The sequence below is a fragment of the Glycine soja genome, chromosome 14 (genome assembly GCF_004193775.1).
Source record: "Glycine soja cultivar W05 chromosome 14, ASM419377v2, whole genome shotgun sequence".
Taxonomy (NCBI): domain Eukaryota; kingdom Viridiplantae; phylum Streptophyta; class Magnoliopsida; order Fabales; family Fabaceae; genus Glycine; species Glycine soja.
The window spans coordinates 2545965-2560630 of record NC_041015.1 but is presented as its reverse complement, the minus strand read 5'-3'; the positions used below and the strand labels follow the sequence as shown (position 1 = coordinate 2560630).

General features: G+C 31.7%; 3 protein-coding genes across 6 annotated transcripts; 1 reads left to right on the top strand and 2 right to left on the bottom strand.

The window, feature by feature from the left end:
- The first annotated feature begins 603 nt into the window (after positions 1 to 603).
- Positions 604 to 2836, top strand: LOC114384217 (protein PATRONUS 2-like). Its single transcript, XM_028343877.1, has 5 exons — positions 604 to 795; positions 1066 to 1179; positions 1377 to 1631; positions 2119 to 2147; positions 2439 to 2836. The coding sequence occupies exons 2-5, from the start codon at positions 1113 to 1115 to the stop codon at positions 2553 to 2555; spliced, it is 468 nt and encodes a 155-aa protein (XP_028199678.1). The 5' UTR covers positions 604 to 795; positions 1066 to 1112; the 3' UTR covers positions 2556 to 2836.
- A 1629-nt stretch (positions 2837 to 4465) lies between these two features.
- LOC114384216 (mitochondrial fission 1 protein A-like) lies at positions 4466 to 6530 on the bottom strand. Its single transcript, XM_028343875.1, has 5 exons — positions 6280 to 6530; positions 6040 to 6178; positions 5829 to 5950; positions 4920 to 4983; positions 4466 to 4814 (listed from the first exon to the last, which is right to left on the bottom strand). Exons 1-5 carry the CDS (start codon positions 6379 to 6381, stop codon positions 4729 to 4731), a joined length of 513 nt encoding a protein of 170 aa, XP_028199676.1. The 5' UTR covers positions 6382 to 6530; the 3' UTR covers positions 4466 to 4728.
- A 1204-nt stretch (positions 6531 to 7734) lies between these two features.
- LOC114385476 (probable magnesium transporter NIPA6) lies at positions 7735 to 12912 on the bottom strand. Of its 4 annotated transcripts, none has more exons than XM_028345579.1 (9): positions 12648 to 12909; positions 12492 to 12548; positions 11987 to 12077; positions 11717 to 11877; positions 11502 to 11629; positions 10970 to 11107; positions 8749 to 8841; positions 8525 to 8645; positions 7735 to 8412 (listed from the first exon to the last, which is right to left on the bottom strand). In XM_028345579.1, the coding sequence occupies exons 1-9, from the start codon at positions 12775 to 12777 to the stop codon at positions 8282 to 8284; spliced, it is 1050 nt and encodes a 349-aa protein (XP_028201380.1). In that variant the 5' UTR covers positions 12778 to 12909; the 3' UTR covers positions 7735 to 8281. The 4 variants fall into 4 exon arrangements, 3 of the variants coding, with proteins under 3 accessions (XP_028201380.1, XP_028201381.1, XP_028201382.1); XM_028345580.1 differs by having other exon boundaries at positions 7757 to 8412; positions 11987 to 12106; positions 12648 to 12788; XR_003660880.1 differs by lacking the exons at positions 7735 to 8412; positions 8525 to 8645 and adding an exon at positions 10433 to 10769 and having other exon boundaries at positions 10905 to 11107; positions 12648 to 12912.
- Positions 12913 to 14666: the final 1754 nt, after the last annotated feature.

Below are 14666 nucleotides of genomic sequence, written 5' to 3'. Positions count from 1 at the left end.
ATCTTATTGTTAATATTGACTAGAATTTTTTCAACAAATGTCAATCAAACCTATTTTTTTAGAGTGATGGAACTAATTTAACTTATTAAAGAAGAAAATAAAATAATTTAATTTATATAATTAAATAAGTATATATATATATATATATATATATATATATATATATATATATATATATATATATATATATATATATATATCCTCTAATCTCAAATATAAGAGAATTTTAATTAATTTGACCTTATTTAATGTTAATATCTTTAAAATATCCTTTATTTAATTGAAGTGTTAATTTTAGTAATTTTTTATTTATTTTTATATCAAATTCCAATAAAAATTAAATTGAAAAATTGTCTTTTATTAAAATTAGTCTAATTAAATATAATTAACTAATTTTATTCATTGTTACCCAGCCTCGATCTATACTTCAAATCATGTGATCCCTTGACAGTTTGATGACGAATAAAATGAGTAAAATGTGTTTCAGTAAAAGAAAAAAATATTTTTTAATGAGTGGGAATAAGTTTTTTCTTCTTATATTTAAAGTTAGTGAAGGGGTAAAATGTTTATTAGGAATTAAAAGGGAAGAAGGCAAGTTGGTAATTTTGTAATTTCGTGACGGGCTGTGTTGTCCAAAAGTCCTCAAATATATAAACGATGCGGCCGTAGCGGGATTCCACACAAAATTCAAAATCCAACGAACGGTGACGTTTTGGGTCCTTCTGCATCTCGTCATCATTCATCTTCGTTGCTCTCTATTCGCGGTCTTTACTTCTAACCTTTCTGCGATTTCGGGTTTGTTCTATTGCTTCTGTTTGCTTTTTGTTATATTTCTGAATTCTACTTCTTTAATGTTTATGAATTGGTATGTTCATTAAAGTTAGTGTACTTGATTGATTGATACTTGGAATTGGGAAACATAGGAGTAAACGGCACTTTCCTAGAAACCTTATGGGATTTTGCTATGGAAAAGAAAATATTAGCACTAGCAAAGGTTTTTCTTCCTCGTGATGTTCATAACCTTTTTGTTTTTTATTCACACAAATTTTTTATTTTGTTTTGCAGAGTCCAGTATCAAAGTCTTTGCTCTCTGACAAAAGTGAAATTGGATAATGGCTAATTTTGTTGCTCCTGGCCACCTGATTATCAAAGATGAAAACTTGAATCTTCATTCTAAAAGTAAGCATTTTTAATTTTTATGTTATGCTGCTTATAACACCAATTTCCAACTACTATAGTTGATTCATTATGAATTAGCAATGAAAAAGTTTTCAAAGTTTAGAAATTGACTTTGCATTCTGTAACATTATTGGTGGCTACTGCACTCTTCTCTTACTGTGTTAGTTTTGTATGCCCTTTTTGTTTGCTTGGGACAGAGACTACTAAGTCGAAGAATTCTAAGACAAATGGAAAGAAAGATGGTTCAGGGATTGCAGGTCGAAAAGCTCTAAATGATATAACAAACAAAAGTTCACTTCACCACCCTGAAGCCTCGGTTAAGAAAAGGAATTTACCCAAGCAAGATATTAATGTAAAGGAGGAAATGTTCTTGCATGATCACAAGAAGTGCATTGAGGCACAAAATGCTACTATGAGAAATTTCAATCTTGAGACAGTTCTTCCACAAGATGGTAATCGCAACTGGCTTTTACTTCAGTATTCGATGTATGGCATGAGTTGTGAAAATCTTTATGGTGTAATTAAATCAGTGTCTTAGTCTACCAAAAAGATGGTTACCTTGTAATTTTGACATCAATTAAATCAATGTCATAGTTTTTAACTTTACAGTCACAACTTACAAGTAAAATGTGGTATTGAATCTTATGATGAGATTGTGCATGTGATATATTGACATGTGAGTGAGTTCTTGAGTAACTTATTTGTAGCACTCTTTATTAGAATACAATGAAGAGATAATTGACATTTGGCATTGAAGTTGGCATTAGTAACTTTTGACAAAAAGGATTTCTTGTGAGATGAGTTGATTTAAAATATATCTGAACATATTCCTATTCAATCTTTTGGTGAATTAAATTTGGATCTCCCTGACTATCATGTTGATGGTTATTATTATTAGATTATGTTGATAAAATTCCTAACAACATTTTATCTCTGCAGATTCCATATCTATCCTAGAGCTGATAAAGGTAATGATGTTTCTTTCTGACCCCTTTTTTAGTTTGTTTTGGTTACATGTATTTGAAGCTGAGGGGTGCTTTGAGAACAAATACTGAATATGTACTATTTCATTTTGTTTTATACAATAAAAATAACATGCTTTAAGATGATTTAAATCCTGATTGAAGCATTTAATAATCAATCCACTACAAGTTGATATCAAATTTTAAGCATTTTGTTGATTAGAAACTTTTTACTGTTGCTTTCCCTTTGTCTAACATTTGCTCTATCTTCTGTTTTCCTTTTTCTCGTGGCGTTAGGTTCCTCATTCCCCTCAATGCTACCCAGAACCAGTAGAATTGCCAATGCCCAACTTTTCCGATTGGTTTGACCATTCAATGCAGTGGAGCTCTCCTCCATCTTCTCCGTTGTCATGAGACTCTCCATCTTCCCTTGCATGGCAAAATGAAGCAGTTGAATTTGTTTTGAAGGAAGAAATTGCTGTCCAAGTGTAACCTACTATTTCTTTTGTCGTGTGATTGAAAAAGTGAATCCCACCGTTGTGAATGATTGAGCCTCGTTTTTGGTTTCTTTCTGTATTGCTGCATAATCCTAGTCCCTTCAGTTGAATGAATTTCTAGTTTTTGTCAAAATTAAACATCAGATCTAGTGCACAAGCAATGTGGTAACTGCAGTCTGGTAACTGCATAGCAAATAATCAGTGTATTATGATACATAATTATTTCATAATTCACCAAAAAAAAATCGGTAAACTAGAATGCTGCAAAATATATTATTTGGGAGGATTGCTGACAGTAGAACACTATCAAGGAAGAAAAGGAAGTTAAAATAAATTGTTCAAGACATGAGAAAAACAAGCAAGTGTCTAGTGGATTCCTTAGTAATACAATCTGTCAATCTCCAAATATATAAATTTGACATGTGGTTTAATGGTCTAATGTCGACACTAGTTCTTGTTAAGTAATTACCTTGTTTTTAAGTGCTGAATTGAAAACCAAGAATGCTACGGCCAAACGAAATTACATAGGAATCATCAATGTCAGATGGTGTATGCAAGATAGCTTTCAAACTAGCAGGTGAAAAATTCAACAATTAATACTTTAAAAAATTATTACTTCAGAATCAAATAATTAGTATTTATGATAGGGAAACTCACTGCAAGAGACTCCTGTACAGTTGTACTGAGGTTTTGAAAGGAAAAATGTACGTGATCTTGTTTTCACATGCTAATGGTTCAAATATTGTTACATGATTTTTAATTTGAGTCAAAAAGAATGCTGCGGATTAAGAGTAGAATTAGCATAAACTTGAGTGATGCATTATCTTCAGGTTCTTCACCTTTGATCGAAGGTCTCTCTACTGAAGCCTCACTCTTCAAATCCTCAAGGAATTGTAACTCCTCAAATTGTTTTCTGTGGTTTGTCTTGACCGTGTACTTAGAGGGAATTACACGGAAGTTTCCTTCATTTAATTACTCTTGTTGATTCAGTGATTCTAGTGGGATAGGATTAGGAAGCTTCAAGGGATTTCCTAGAAGTGACTTCTTGGTGATGGCCTACCTTAGTCCTTGGGGGGTATTTCGCCTCAAACAGAATTACATTATTTTCTTGTTTGTGCCTTGAAACAACCGTGAATTAGTTCTTTCTTGGATGGCTATGGTTTGAGCAATTTCAAGCCATCATGTCAAATCATAACAATCAACAAGTGGTAAAAATTGGCGTGAATTGTATAAAGTCTAACACAAATATTGGTATGATACCCTAACAATTAGAAAAGTCTCACGGAGATCAGCAGTGAAAGATTAATTACCCTTCACTTCCCAATTCGAATTTCTGCCAATGCAACAATTTATGGTCAATTTTACCAGCGTACGCGCAGTCACAAGTGTTGACTTTCCTAACTCCACCTCTAAGGCTAGTGACCTGATTAGCTTAGCTTAACTATAAAATGAACATTAGTAGGTTTTGCATTTCTCTCATTTTCGTTGTCAATTGTTGTCATAGGAGATTTCCAGGTGAAAGCACACATAGTGCGAGTTGCCAAATTGTTGTACATGCCTCCCAAATTTGATTCAATCCAGTTGGTTTAAAGATTTCGTTCTAATCTATATAAATATTTCAATCCTCATATATGTTTTAATTTCGTTCGTAGTCTTTCTTGTTGAATGCGTAAAATCTTCAACAATGATTTGATCGAACTTGAAATTGTTGATACATTATTATATTCAAGGTTAGAGGCAGTGCAGCACGGCTTAAATAACATATCTCAAAGTGAGTAGCGTTATTGGATTGTTTTATAAGAAATTTGGGGGAGGAGAGAGGGGGTATTGATAGAGATAAAAACATAAAAGGAAATAAATTATAGAAATGACAAAAATACAGGGGTATATTTTTTTTTTAAACATGAAGACACACAATACATCATCTCTCATCTAGACATCTAGTACTTAGACATCATCTCCACCGCTTTGTACACATTATTGTTCACGCCCTCCTTTTCATAAAAGCAGTAAGATGCAGCAAAATCACAGTAATATAGATGTTTGCCTCTTACATATCAGATCATGTGTGTTTGATAGAAAGGATTTTGTCACTTTTTTCTAGACACAGCTGCTGCAATCCCACCTGCTATAAGTCCTACAGCAGTTGCAGCAATGCCTAGGCCAATGACACCATCTACAATGAAAGAAAAGAAGCAGTCAGTGCTTTATCCTCTTGCTCTTGGCAAGAAAAAAGGAGCAGAGAAAAATGTTAAATGGAAAATCAAGAATTGATGGGAACCTTTGGTGATCTTATCCTCGATTGTTGTCTTGAGTGTCACTGCCTGCCTCCAGTCGGGTGCAATCTAAGGAAGAAAACATTGACATGATATCACATTAAAGTACATAGATGCTGCATTGGTGCATATGCAATAGATCAAATTTTAAAATAAATAAAAAAATGGTGTTCTTTGCCCTTGCTTGGAATTTGTTGTTGGGTTTGGAGAGGGATATCACAAAAAACACCCAAAACATATAGATACTGAATCTATAACTTTTTCCTCTATAACAAAGAAACAACGCATCAAAGACTTGAGTATATGAAAAGGAAAAGAGGAGTAAAAAAGACTTGAGTATATGATTCTTGTGAACAAATGTCTACATTCAACAACCAGTGTCTAAGTGTTCAAGATGGTTAATTCAATTTCAAATCGTGTGAAGACATCAAGTAAGAGTCATCCCAACAGACGATGTATTGTATTCCTTTCTGCCAACGCATTGTTACAGTAAAATAAGTACAGGCTTCAGAGAATGCATACAGAAGTCAGATTCTATTCCAAAACATGATGGCAACTAGCTACACATTGAAACTCAGCATATTAGCAAATATAGTTCGGGCATTATGCTAGAGAGTCTCACACAACACAAGCACAACCTCCTTCTCCTTCAGATCCAAAACATACACCTCAATAGCAGAAAACACAAGGTTGTGATATTTTTTTTTCCACAAAAAGAAAAAGCAAAATCATTACGCTGTATAATTAGGATTTGTCTCCTCTAAAGTAAGTCCCGAGTAAAGGATAAAGTAAGCAATCTTAGTCATCGATGAGAAACTCATTGGTAGATACTTGATGGACATGTTACGTGTATAAGAAATTATAAATGTGATGAAATATCACGATTGAGATTCCTTAGATAGATGGATACATACCGCGAGGCACCTGTCGACGAGATCCCTACTCCTTGAATAATCAGCATTTCTATAGTATCCAACAGCCAGAAGATAAAGCTTCTCCCTTTGCTGCAGTGGGTCCTCTGTAGCAGGCAAAGATGCTGCCATTTCCATGTAAATACATGCATGTCATTTAACTATCAACTAACACACATACATAATTGAATTGGATGATGAAAGAGTAAGAGACATTCAAGCATGGCTATCCCACGGTGCACATCTTGTGGGTGTTTGGAGTGAACAAGAGCCCATGATAAACGCAGGAGACAGTCTTGCATATACTCTTGAGATGATTGTTTTTCTGCCTCCAAGACCTCTCTTTCACATCCCTGCCAGTGCAGTGCCACACACAACAACAATTAATTAATCAATTGCAATCTCAAACACTTAAAACCCTAACAGAGAAAGAGCATATGAATATGAAACATACAGCTACGACGTCAGAGTCACAATAAGGAAGATGGTCCTTGCCGGAGAAGAACTGACCCACCGAGTCCAAGATCATCCCTAGCTTGGCTTCAAGTTTCGCCATTTCTACACACACCGAGTTCAACCGAGTTTCCAGTGAGTTGACTTTGCTTCACCAACTCGCCCGCTGATGGTCATAAACTTGTGTAATGCAAAATCATGTCGCGTTTTCAAAACTTAAGAATTAAGTCATTTCGTAATATCTTACGAAGATAGGTCTGGTGGGGCCAGAAAACAATCCTCTTGCTAAGAATTCACGCTTCTTCCAACTTCGTTGCATTTAATATTTTAATTGTTTCTATCAAATTTTCAACCCATTGAAAGTTTAAATGCATTTTTAATTCTTATAATTAAGTAATTTTGTTATTTGTCATTGTAAAGTTTTTTTTTATTTTTAATTCTTGTAATTATGTCTATTTTTCATATCCTTGTAATCTTTTGAATACTTTTTTTATTGTTCAAAATATTTAAAATGTTTTAAATACAAAAAATAAAATAAATATAATTAATAAAAAATAAAAAACAAAATAAAAATTCAAAGACCAAAAATAAAATAAAAAATTTTAAATTAAAAACATACATTTCAACCAAGATTCTATTCAACCTATTTTATAAAATTGTTCATACATTTTTTTTATCCGTGAAAACTGTAAACAATATTTAAAAAATTAGACTTATTTCATGTGGTTTCCATCCCTTATTTTATATTTGTGCAATTTTAATCTTTATACTTCTAATTAAAACAACTTTAGTGCCTAAATTTTATTAGATGTCAAAATTAGGTCTTTTCATTGTTACCAGTTATCCCTTAGCTTACTTATTTGACAGACTAACATCTAACTAATCAAATATGTGGAAAATATTTTACATATCATAATATCTTAAAAAATGTCCATATTAGACATTTACATGTTTTAATATATGAAATCCCGTATTATTTTTTTAAAAAAATGTTTTGATATCTGAAATGCTTTTCGTGTTATTGATTAGTTATAAACCATCCTATCAATTAAGTAGATGATGACTAATGTCAACAAATGTTAAATTTTGAATGTCAAACCAACAAAGAGACCCAATTTCAAAATGCAGTGTATGGGAATTAAAATTGCACTAGAATTTAGGTTATCATCCCATCCCAGTTTTTTACGTGCATTTCTTCCCTTTATATTTGTGTTTTCTCAAAACATTGTTCTTAACACAAATTGAGACAAGGACGAAAGAGACAGCTAGGGAAATTGCCAGGAGCCTTGCTAACATTAAGAGTACACTTTTGAGGTGAGGTTCACTTCTTGGCTTCATCAAAGAAGTTGAAACTTTCAAGGCCCTACCCCCACAATGGTTAGTTCATAATATATGTTTACTTGAGCATAACGCATAATTATACAAATAATCTTGAGAGCTTCACAAACATAGTGTATTAATGTAAGAATGAAAACATATTTCTTATTCATAGCAAACTAAAATTTAGAGAGAAGTCTCTTAGCTTTCTGTACATATCTAATTACTTACAAACCACAAATGAATCCTCTATGCCAAGCCAAATTGACAAAGAAAACAAATAAATAAAATTGAAAAACAAAGCAAAATCACCATGCATATGATTTTCACAAACTAATAATCTCTATCCCCCACTCACTTCTTTTCTGGTTCATGTAAAGAGAGCCTCAGAAATACAACTAATCTCAATCTAACTATTTGAAGCATATTAGCTACTTTTGACAAGTGAACAAACCATTCGTGACAAAAGAAACTGTGGACACGCTGTACATTATGTACCCTGCAAAGCATTGGTTCCAGAACCGTCTTGCAAAGTCAAAACTAAAATCTATGAGGACAAATTCCTAAGATGCTCAAGATAAAAGAATGGCTTCACAAATCTCCCATCATTCTATGGTCTAATTCAGATTCTCCAGGGAAGGGTTCTCCTTCCCCCTACAATTAAATGAATTAAGATCTTTAACCATCTAATACAACTCTTGCCTTCTTGAGCACATATTACTCTCGGGAGATCCATTTTCCTCATCTTGCTTAAGTAATGAGTCCCCATTTCCGGTAAAAAGTCGGGCAGATAGCGTAGGCGATGAAGGAGCACTGCCTGCAATTGTTTCAACAAATGCAAATATGAAAGAATATCAATTATGGTTCCATACATTCATCTGGATAGTCAGTGGCAGCAGAATTAAGTGCTATGATCAAATTTATCACACCTCTAAAAGAAGAGCTTCTCTCGAAGTCCTTAGTCGCATGCAACATTATTGTTCCAGAGAGTACAACGATGAAGCCACATATTTCTGACACAATAGTTCCACCACTTTGGCCATCCCAATCCTGTAAGCATTATTTTTAAATGTAAATAGGTTCTTGTACAATTCGTAGACAACAGAAACATCTTATGCATTTAGCATTAAATGCCAAAACTAGTTGATTATACCTTAAACATTATTACACTGGCTAGTATTGTAAGTGTTGTGAACATGACATAGTATATAGGAGATACAATTGCTGTGTTGAAGGTGTCAAGAGCCTGAAATATTGCAATCATGTCAGTGAAGAATAATTGATCCAAAATTTCATATATAAGAACTTTGTATATAATGCACAGAGAAAATCTGAATTCTCTAGAATTGATTTCTTTTTCCATTGAATATAACTCAGACATCATTTTGAACAAGACTTGATAAAGAAAAAAGAAGAATAAACTTCACAAAATAGAATGGATCACTATGTCATTGTGAGGAGTTCTCAATACCGCTAGTTTAGCTATATGAATGCCAGTATTTTCGACAATTAAACAATTCTTTCATTTTAAACATCTAAAAGACCAAGTCATTACATCAAGGGATAGCACATTCAAACAGATTAAGAAACCAACAAAAGTAAAGAAACAGAAAAGTAACCACCTAACCAGGCTAATGTTCAGGTGCACATGCTTACTAATATGCAGATCTCTTTTGTACAAGCAATGATAGAGTACCTAAAGTAAACCTCAGAACTCAGAAGAGATTACATAATACTACAAAAGTAAAATCATGTTGTATAGAGAACTTACAATCAATTGATAGTGGAAGACAATTTCTGATAAGATTAAAGATTATCAGTAAGCAATGATAGAGTACCAAACACCAAACCTTTACTAGTTGCATGATGTAAAACAATTTACTTTGTTGTATCTTGATTTGACTTTTGTTGTATTATGTAATCTCTTAGTTCTGAGATTTAGTGTCGGGTACTCATCTTGAGTTCTGAGTTCTGAGGTTTGCTCTATCTTGAATTTACATTCCATAGGAATTCGCATGTTGTAATACTGTATGTTGTATGGAGGATTTAACATGCAACTAGTAAAATCATAGGAGCCATTACTGATGATCTTATCAGAAACAGTCCTCCCATGGAATGTAATTCCCCTCTTACTGTCTGATAAGATTAACTTAAACAAAAGAAATATTAAAAAGAGATATGAAAAGAATTCTAGATCTTTTAAAAAGCTTAGCAGAATTTCATTTCGTAAGATTTTTCATTCTGTTTTATATTAAGTTGTCATCTTCCTTAATTGTATATGAAGTTGTAGCTAAACTTCCCTGCATTCCAATTCAAAGGAAGAGTCTGGCAACAAGACCGCCTCTATTTTCCTCAAAAACACCAAACACTACAAAATGATAAAAATAAAAAAAAAACTCATATATAAGTCACAACAAAACAGAAGCCTCAAATCTGAGCTTCTTTGCTTTGCTTCATTCCAAATTTAGCAATATTATAATATATGCCAAAGGTCCAAGTAAATAAACTTATTTTCCTGACTTTTCCAAAATCTCAAAACTTGAGTCACCCCAAAGATACTCCTATGAAATTTATGCCTACAACAGCAGCCAAGCCTTATCCCATTAGGTATTGGGATAATTAATCAATCAATGCCATTAAGCTCTGTTCAAAACTAGTTTTACAGTACAATCGTTTAGAAGAATAAACTAATGTTGTCAGGAACCAGAATAAGGATGGTAAAACTAATGTTGATACTCAATTAGAACTATATCAGAGGTATAAACCTCTGTTACAGAGTGGCAACCCAAGAAAATGAAAAAGAAAGCTAGGGTAATAGCTGGAGACTAGCTCCTTACACTATGAAGCTTGTTTATTTTTTCTCCATAATCTCTCAGATCCTTATTCATGGGCGTAATTTCACTTCCTTGCCACAACCATACCCATATAGTTTGTAAGGGAGTCTCCTTCATATATAAAGAAATTAGCAGCTTTGTTGCATTTTTCATTTTTTAGCCTCTTAGGCCCAATGATATCCTCCTCGCTAGTATTTTTTCCTCCTCTTTAGAATAAATCTTTCTTTTATCACCCCCCGCTCACAAAAATAAACAGTTCCTATGGAATATATGGATCAAGATAGAGTAGATGAAACACAAAATATAAAAGAGAAAATTTGCATCCTATACACTAACAAACCTTAACTTTAACTTCTTTAACTTCGTACCCCATTGCCCGGAGGCTCTTCGCTATGCGAAGGTATGGGGGAGGGATATTGTACGCAGCCTTACCCTTGCATATGCAAAGAGGCTGTTTCCGGATTCACTAACAAACCTTATTAAGATAAAAATATATGTACGACAAGCCCAGCATGCTAATTTTAAGATCATGTAACAAACCTTATTAAGATAATTCATTTGCATGATGACACATATAGCCACAACTAACATAAAAAACCATGTCTCTGGGTAGATTAACTGATTTTTCCCTTCAAAAGTTAATTTCAAAGAAGTTCCAAGGGCTTTAACACTCATCACCTGCAAAATTATAGCAATTCAATTTAGATCAGCCACCATATTATTGCAGCGTTACTACAATTTTTCAGTAAATATCATTGGTTATTATGACAGAAATAATTATCCATGTAATTGGGGAAAGGGAGAAAACTTTAGACCATAGTCTCATATAACCATACAACTAAAATATATATAAAAAATTATATGGAAGCTTAAACTTTATTTATGAAATGAAATTCATTATTAAAAAATAGGAATGAATAGTGAAAACCAAATTATTTTGACATGAAATCGTGTCCCTTAGATTGTATATGTTTTAAAGTTAATAACTTTGAGTAAACTAAACTTTGAAGTTAAGATCAATTATCAAACAGAAGACTTAGCAGGAGAGATAACAGTTAATTAATTTACTTACAGAGAGGGAACCCATCAATGAACAAATGCCAGTAAAAACTAGCACATTCGTATGCCCGCATCTTGGTGCAAAATGGAAGACCAGAATGAAAACCAATACTATTACTGAGCCCACATATGCCAGAAAAGCTGCAAGCAGGGAGGATATCTTTGTTATCAAGGAACTACAATGAATTGCATTGAAAAAGAAAAAGAAAAAAGACAGTGTATTCTAACCTGGTTGAGTAGCCATATTCCATATTTCCAGAACAGATGTAATAGGTTGTTCCTTAGGAGCATGAATAAAAATAATGATACTACCAGCAATGCACATTATACAGCCTAAAATCCCAAGATTGTGTAGCTTCTCTTTCAGAATAATGTCAGCCAAAACAGCACTAGAGGATACCATGCAAACATCATTGAAGAAGCAACCATGTTATGTCGCCAATGTTAGAAGCTAGCACCACCTTAATTCTCAATCAACAATGAAAATTAAGGGAATACCTCACAATAATACTTAGTGCACCAAGAGGGGTAACTAGGACTGCAGGAGCAAACGCATATGCAACAAAGTTTGCAACCTCTCCTGCAATCACTGTACAATAAACCATACAGAAACAGATTCTGCAAGAAATCAGATAAATAAAAAATCACCGATAAACTAAAATTTGCATATTTTAATCAACCTTCAACTTCACTACAACTGATCTACCATATGTGAGTGTATAATAAAGAAATCTAGCAAATAATAAAGCTTCTGAAACATCAAATCCAGGATCCACTATACAATGCAGAACGAAATTAATTCATCCTAACTTATGAGATTCAAAAATTCTATTAAAAATAAAATCCAATTAATTCCATACAAGATTGGATAAAATCAAAACCAATTATGAAGACAAAATAAAACCATTAAGGTACAAGAAAATCTAGATTCTACCCCCAACAAACACAAAAATGACAATACTAAAAGCATAGAAACAAAATTAAAACAGCACTTAGAGCTTACTTGTGATCATTCCCACCCACCATAATGGCTCCAAGAGATAATAATACCCACCAACACCTACAAAATGACAAAAAAATTACAAAGACATGCATAACCAAAAACAAGCTTCCAAATAGAAATTCTAATAGAAAAAAGAAAAAAGAGAAATCCCCTCACCAGCCCTGACACCATAAACTGCTGCAGCTCTTCTAAGGCCTTGCTTTTTAATGATAAAACTTGCCCCAATGAACCCACTTGACACCAAAGCTAGTATGAGACCTTTCAGATTCTCCTTGGACAGACCCATCTCGAAAATTCGTAACTTTCTTCTGATTTTGGATCCCTTCTTCTCCTTCTCTTCATGGATGAGACACGAGACAAACACGGTTCCTCAGATCATCATCATTGTCTGTTTCATGATTGTGGCATGGAAAGCAGGAAAAGATATAGTGTGTACCACCACAACCTTATTATTCTACACCACCAGTGAGGGCCCCATTTGTTATTTTTAACATTTTTTTTTATAGTAGTATGCTCAGAATTTATGCATTTATTGCGGACATTAATGAATACAATGACTTTGAATCAAAGATGAAGTTTTAATCCAATCGTTTTTTTCTTTGGGGGAACATTCATGTTTTCAAAGTTTTTAATGCAACCTTTAATTGAATTATCTTTGCCCTCACATGGTCAAGTGAATTCTTTTAATAATGTTACCTAATTGGGATATTGAATGTATTCTCATCATCTTATTATAATTGTCATATAAATAAATTATCTTAAAATAATTATTATTTTAATTTTTTATGTAATATTAATTATATTTTTTTATTTATATTTTTTATAATATTAAAACTAAAACATGTTTATAATTCCTGATAAATATTTAACTTTTGTGTTTGTTTCTTATTAAAAAAATTCTTCATTTCATTTTTAGTCCATGATAAAACAAAAAAAATTATTTGTAATCATTGACATTTTTTTTAGTTTATAATAAATTAATGAATTTTATGATTGTTTGTTTTTTATTGATAATTTTTTTATTTTTTATTAGTCTTTTAAAGGAACTAATAACAAATGAAGAAATTTATCAAAAAACAAAAATAAAATTCGTTATTAGGGACTAACAAAAAATGTCAAAAATAAAAAATAAAATTATTATTTTATTAGAGACTTGATGAAAAAAAAATATTATTAAAAAATGAACACAAAATTTTAATATTTATTAGAGATCAAAAATATATTTTAATTTAATATCAATGATGGACAATAAAATCTATCAATGAATTAACCATTATATAAGGTTAATTTTGTAAAACTATTATTCTTTTTTATTTATTTATTGTTTTTTCTTGTAAAACAACCGGTAATTGTAAAAGAATGGATGAGGGAGTATTTTATTTAATATTTTTAATTATTCAATGATAAATATTATTAATAATAGAATCCTTGATTTGTGATAGCATATATGTCATTGTTTAATACTTATAATCTTTCCTACTTAACGAAAAAATTTAATTAATGTAGTAAAATTACATTATTTTTTAAAATAATTTTAGTACATTTAATTTGAAATATATTTTTTGATATTTTTTATGTTCATTTCTTTAAACATTAGTTAACATTTATCTTTTGGTTTTGGGTTTGCATAGGATTTTTCATTACTTACATAAGAAATTAGTGAATTTCTGAAACTCAAAGTAATGAAAAAAAAATTCTTAATAATATGATATATATATATATATATATATATATATATATATATACTTATTTAACATTTCATAAAGAATAAAAGTTGCTTTAGTTAAAAGTAAAATTCGATGTGGCTAATTTGAAAGAGAAAAGGATAAAATCTAGGTATATTTTAGATATAATATTTTTTAATTAAAAATAAAGTTTTACTTCAATAATTAATACTATTGAAAATTGATTTAAAATAACAAGTGGGGGACCTTACAACCTGGTCTAATATATATAACAAGGCCGTGGTTGTACACACATCATCAAAATAAAACTGCCTAAAATAATCCACTAATTTTATCCTATAAAAAATTACAAGTTGTGGCATTTATTTATAAATAAATAAAAAAAGAACAAAGTTAAAAAATAATACAAATAGTACCGCGTGCTGCATTTTTTTATGATGGTGTCGAAAAAATTAACGTAAATATGCGTGTTGACTTGAAGGAGTGTGCA

Excerpts from the sequence above, each read along its gene's own strand:
- LOC114384217 (XM_028343877.1), top strand. The coding sequence starts at position 1,113 with ATGGCTAATTTTGTTGCTCCTGGCCACCTGATTATCAAAGATGAAAAC. Across the intron at positions 1,180-1,376 it reads CTTGAATCTTCATTCTAAAA|AGACTACTAAGTCGAAGAAT; the intron begins GTAAGCATTTTT and ends TGCTTGGGACAG. Across the intron at positions 2,148-2,438 it reads CTATCCTAGAGCTGATAAAG|GTTCCTCATTCCCCTCAATG; the intron begins GTAATGATGTTT and ends TCGTGGCGTTAG.
- LOC114384216 (XM_028343875.1), bottom strand. The coding sequence starts at position 6,381 with ATGGCGAAACTTGAAGCCAAGCTAGGGATGATCTTGGACTCGGTGGGT. Across the intron at positions 6,179-6,279 it reads GTGACTCTGACGTCGTAGCT|GGATGTGAAAGAGAGGTCTT; the intron begins GTATGTTTCATA and ends CTGCACTGGCAG. Across the intron at positions 4,815-4,919 it reads CGAGGATAAGATCACCAAAG|ATGGTGTCATTGGCCTAGGC; the intron begins GTTCCCATCAAT and ends CTTTCATTGTAG.
- LOC114385476 (XM_028345579.1), bottom strand. The coding sequence starts at position 12,777 with ATGGGTCTGTCCAAGGAGAATCTGAAAGGTCTCATACTAGCTTTGGTG. Across the intron at positions 12,549-12,647 it reads AGTTTATGGTGTCAGGGCTG|GTGTTGGTGGGTATTATTAT; the intron begins GTGAGGGGATTT and ends GTCATTTTGTAG. Across the intron at positions 11,878-11,986 it reads GCACTAAGTATTATTGTGAG|TGCTGTTTTGGCTGACATTA; the intron begins GTATTCCCTTAA and ends GGTATCCTCTAG.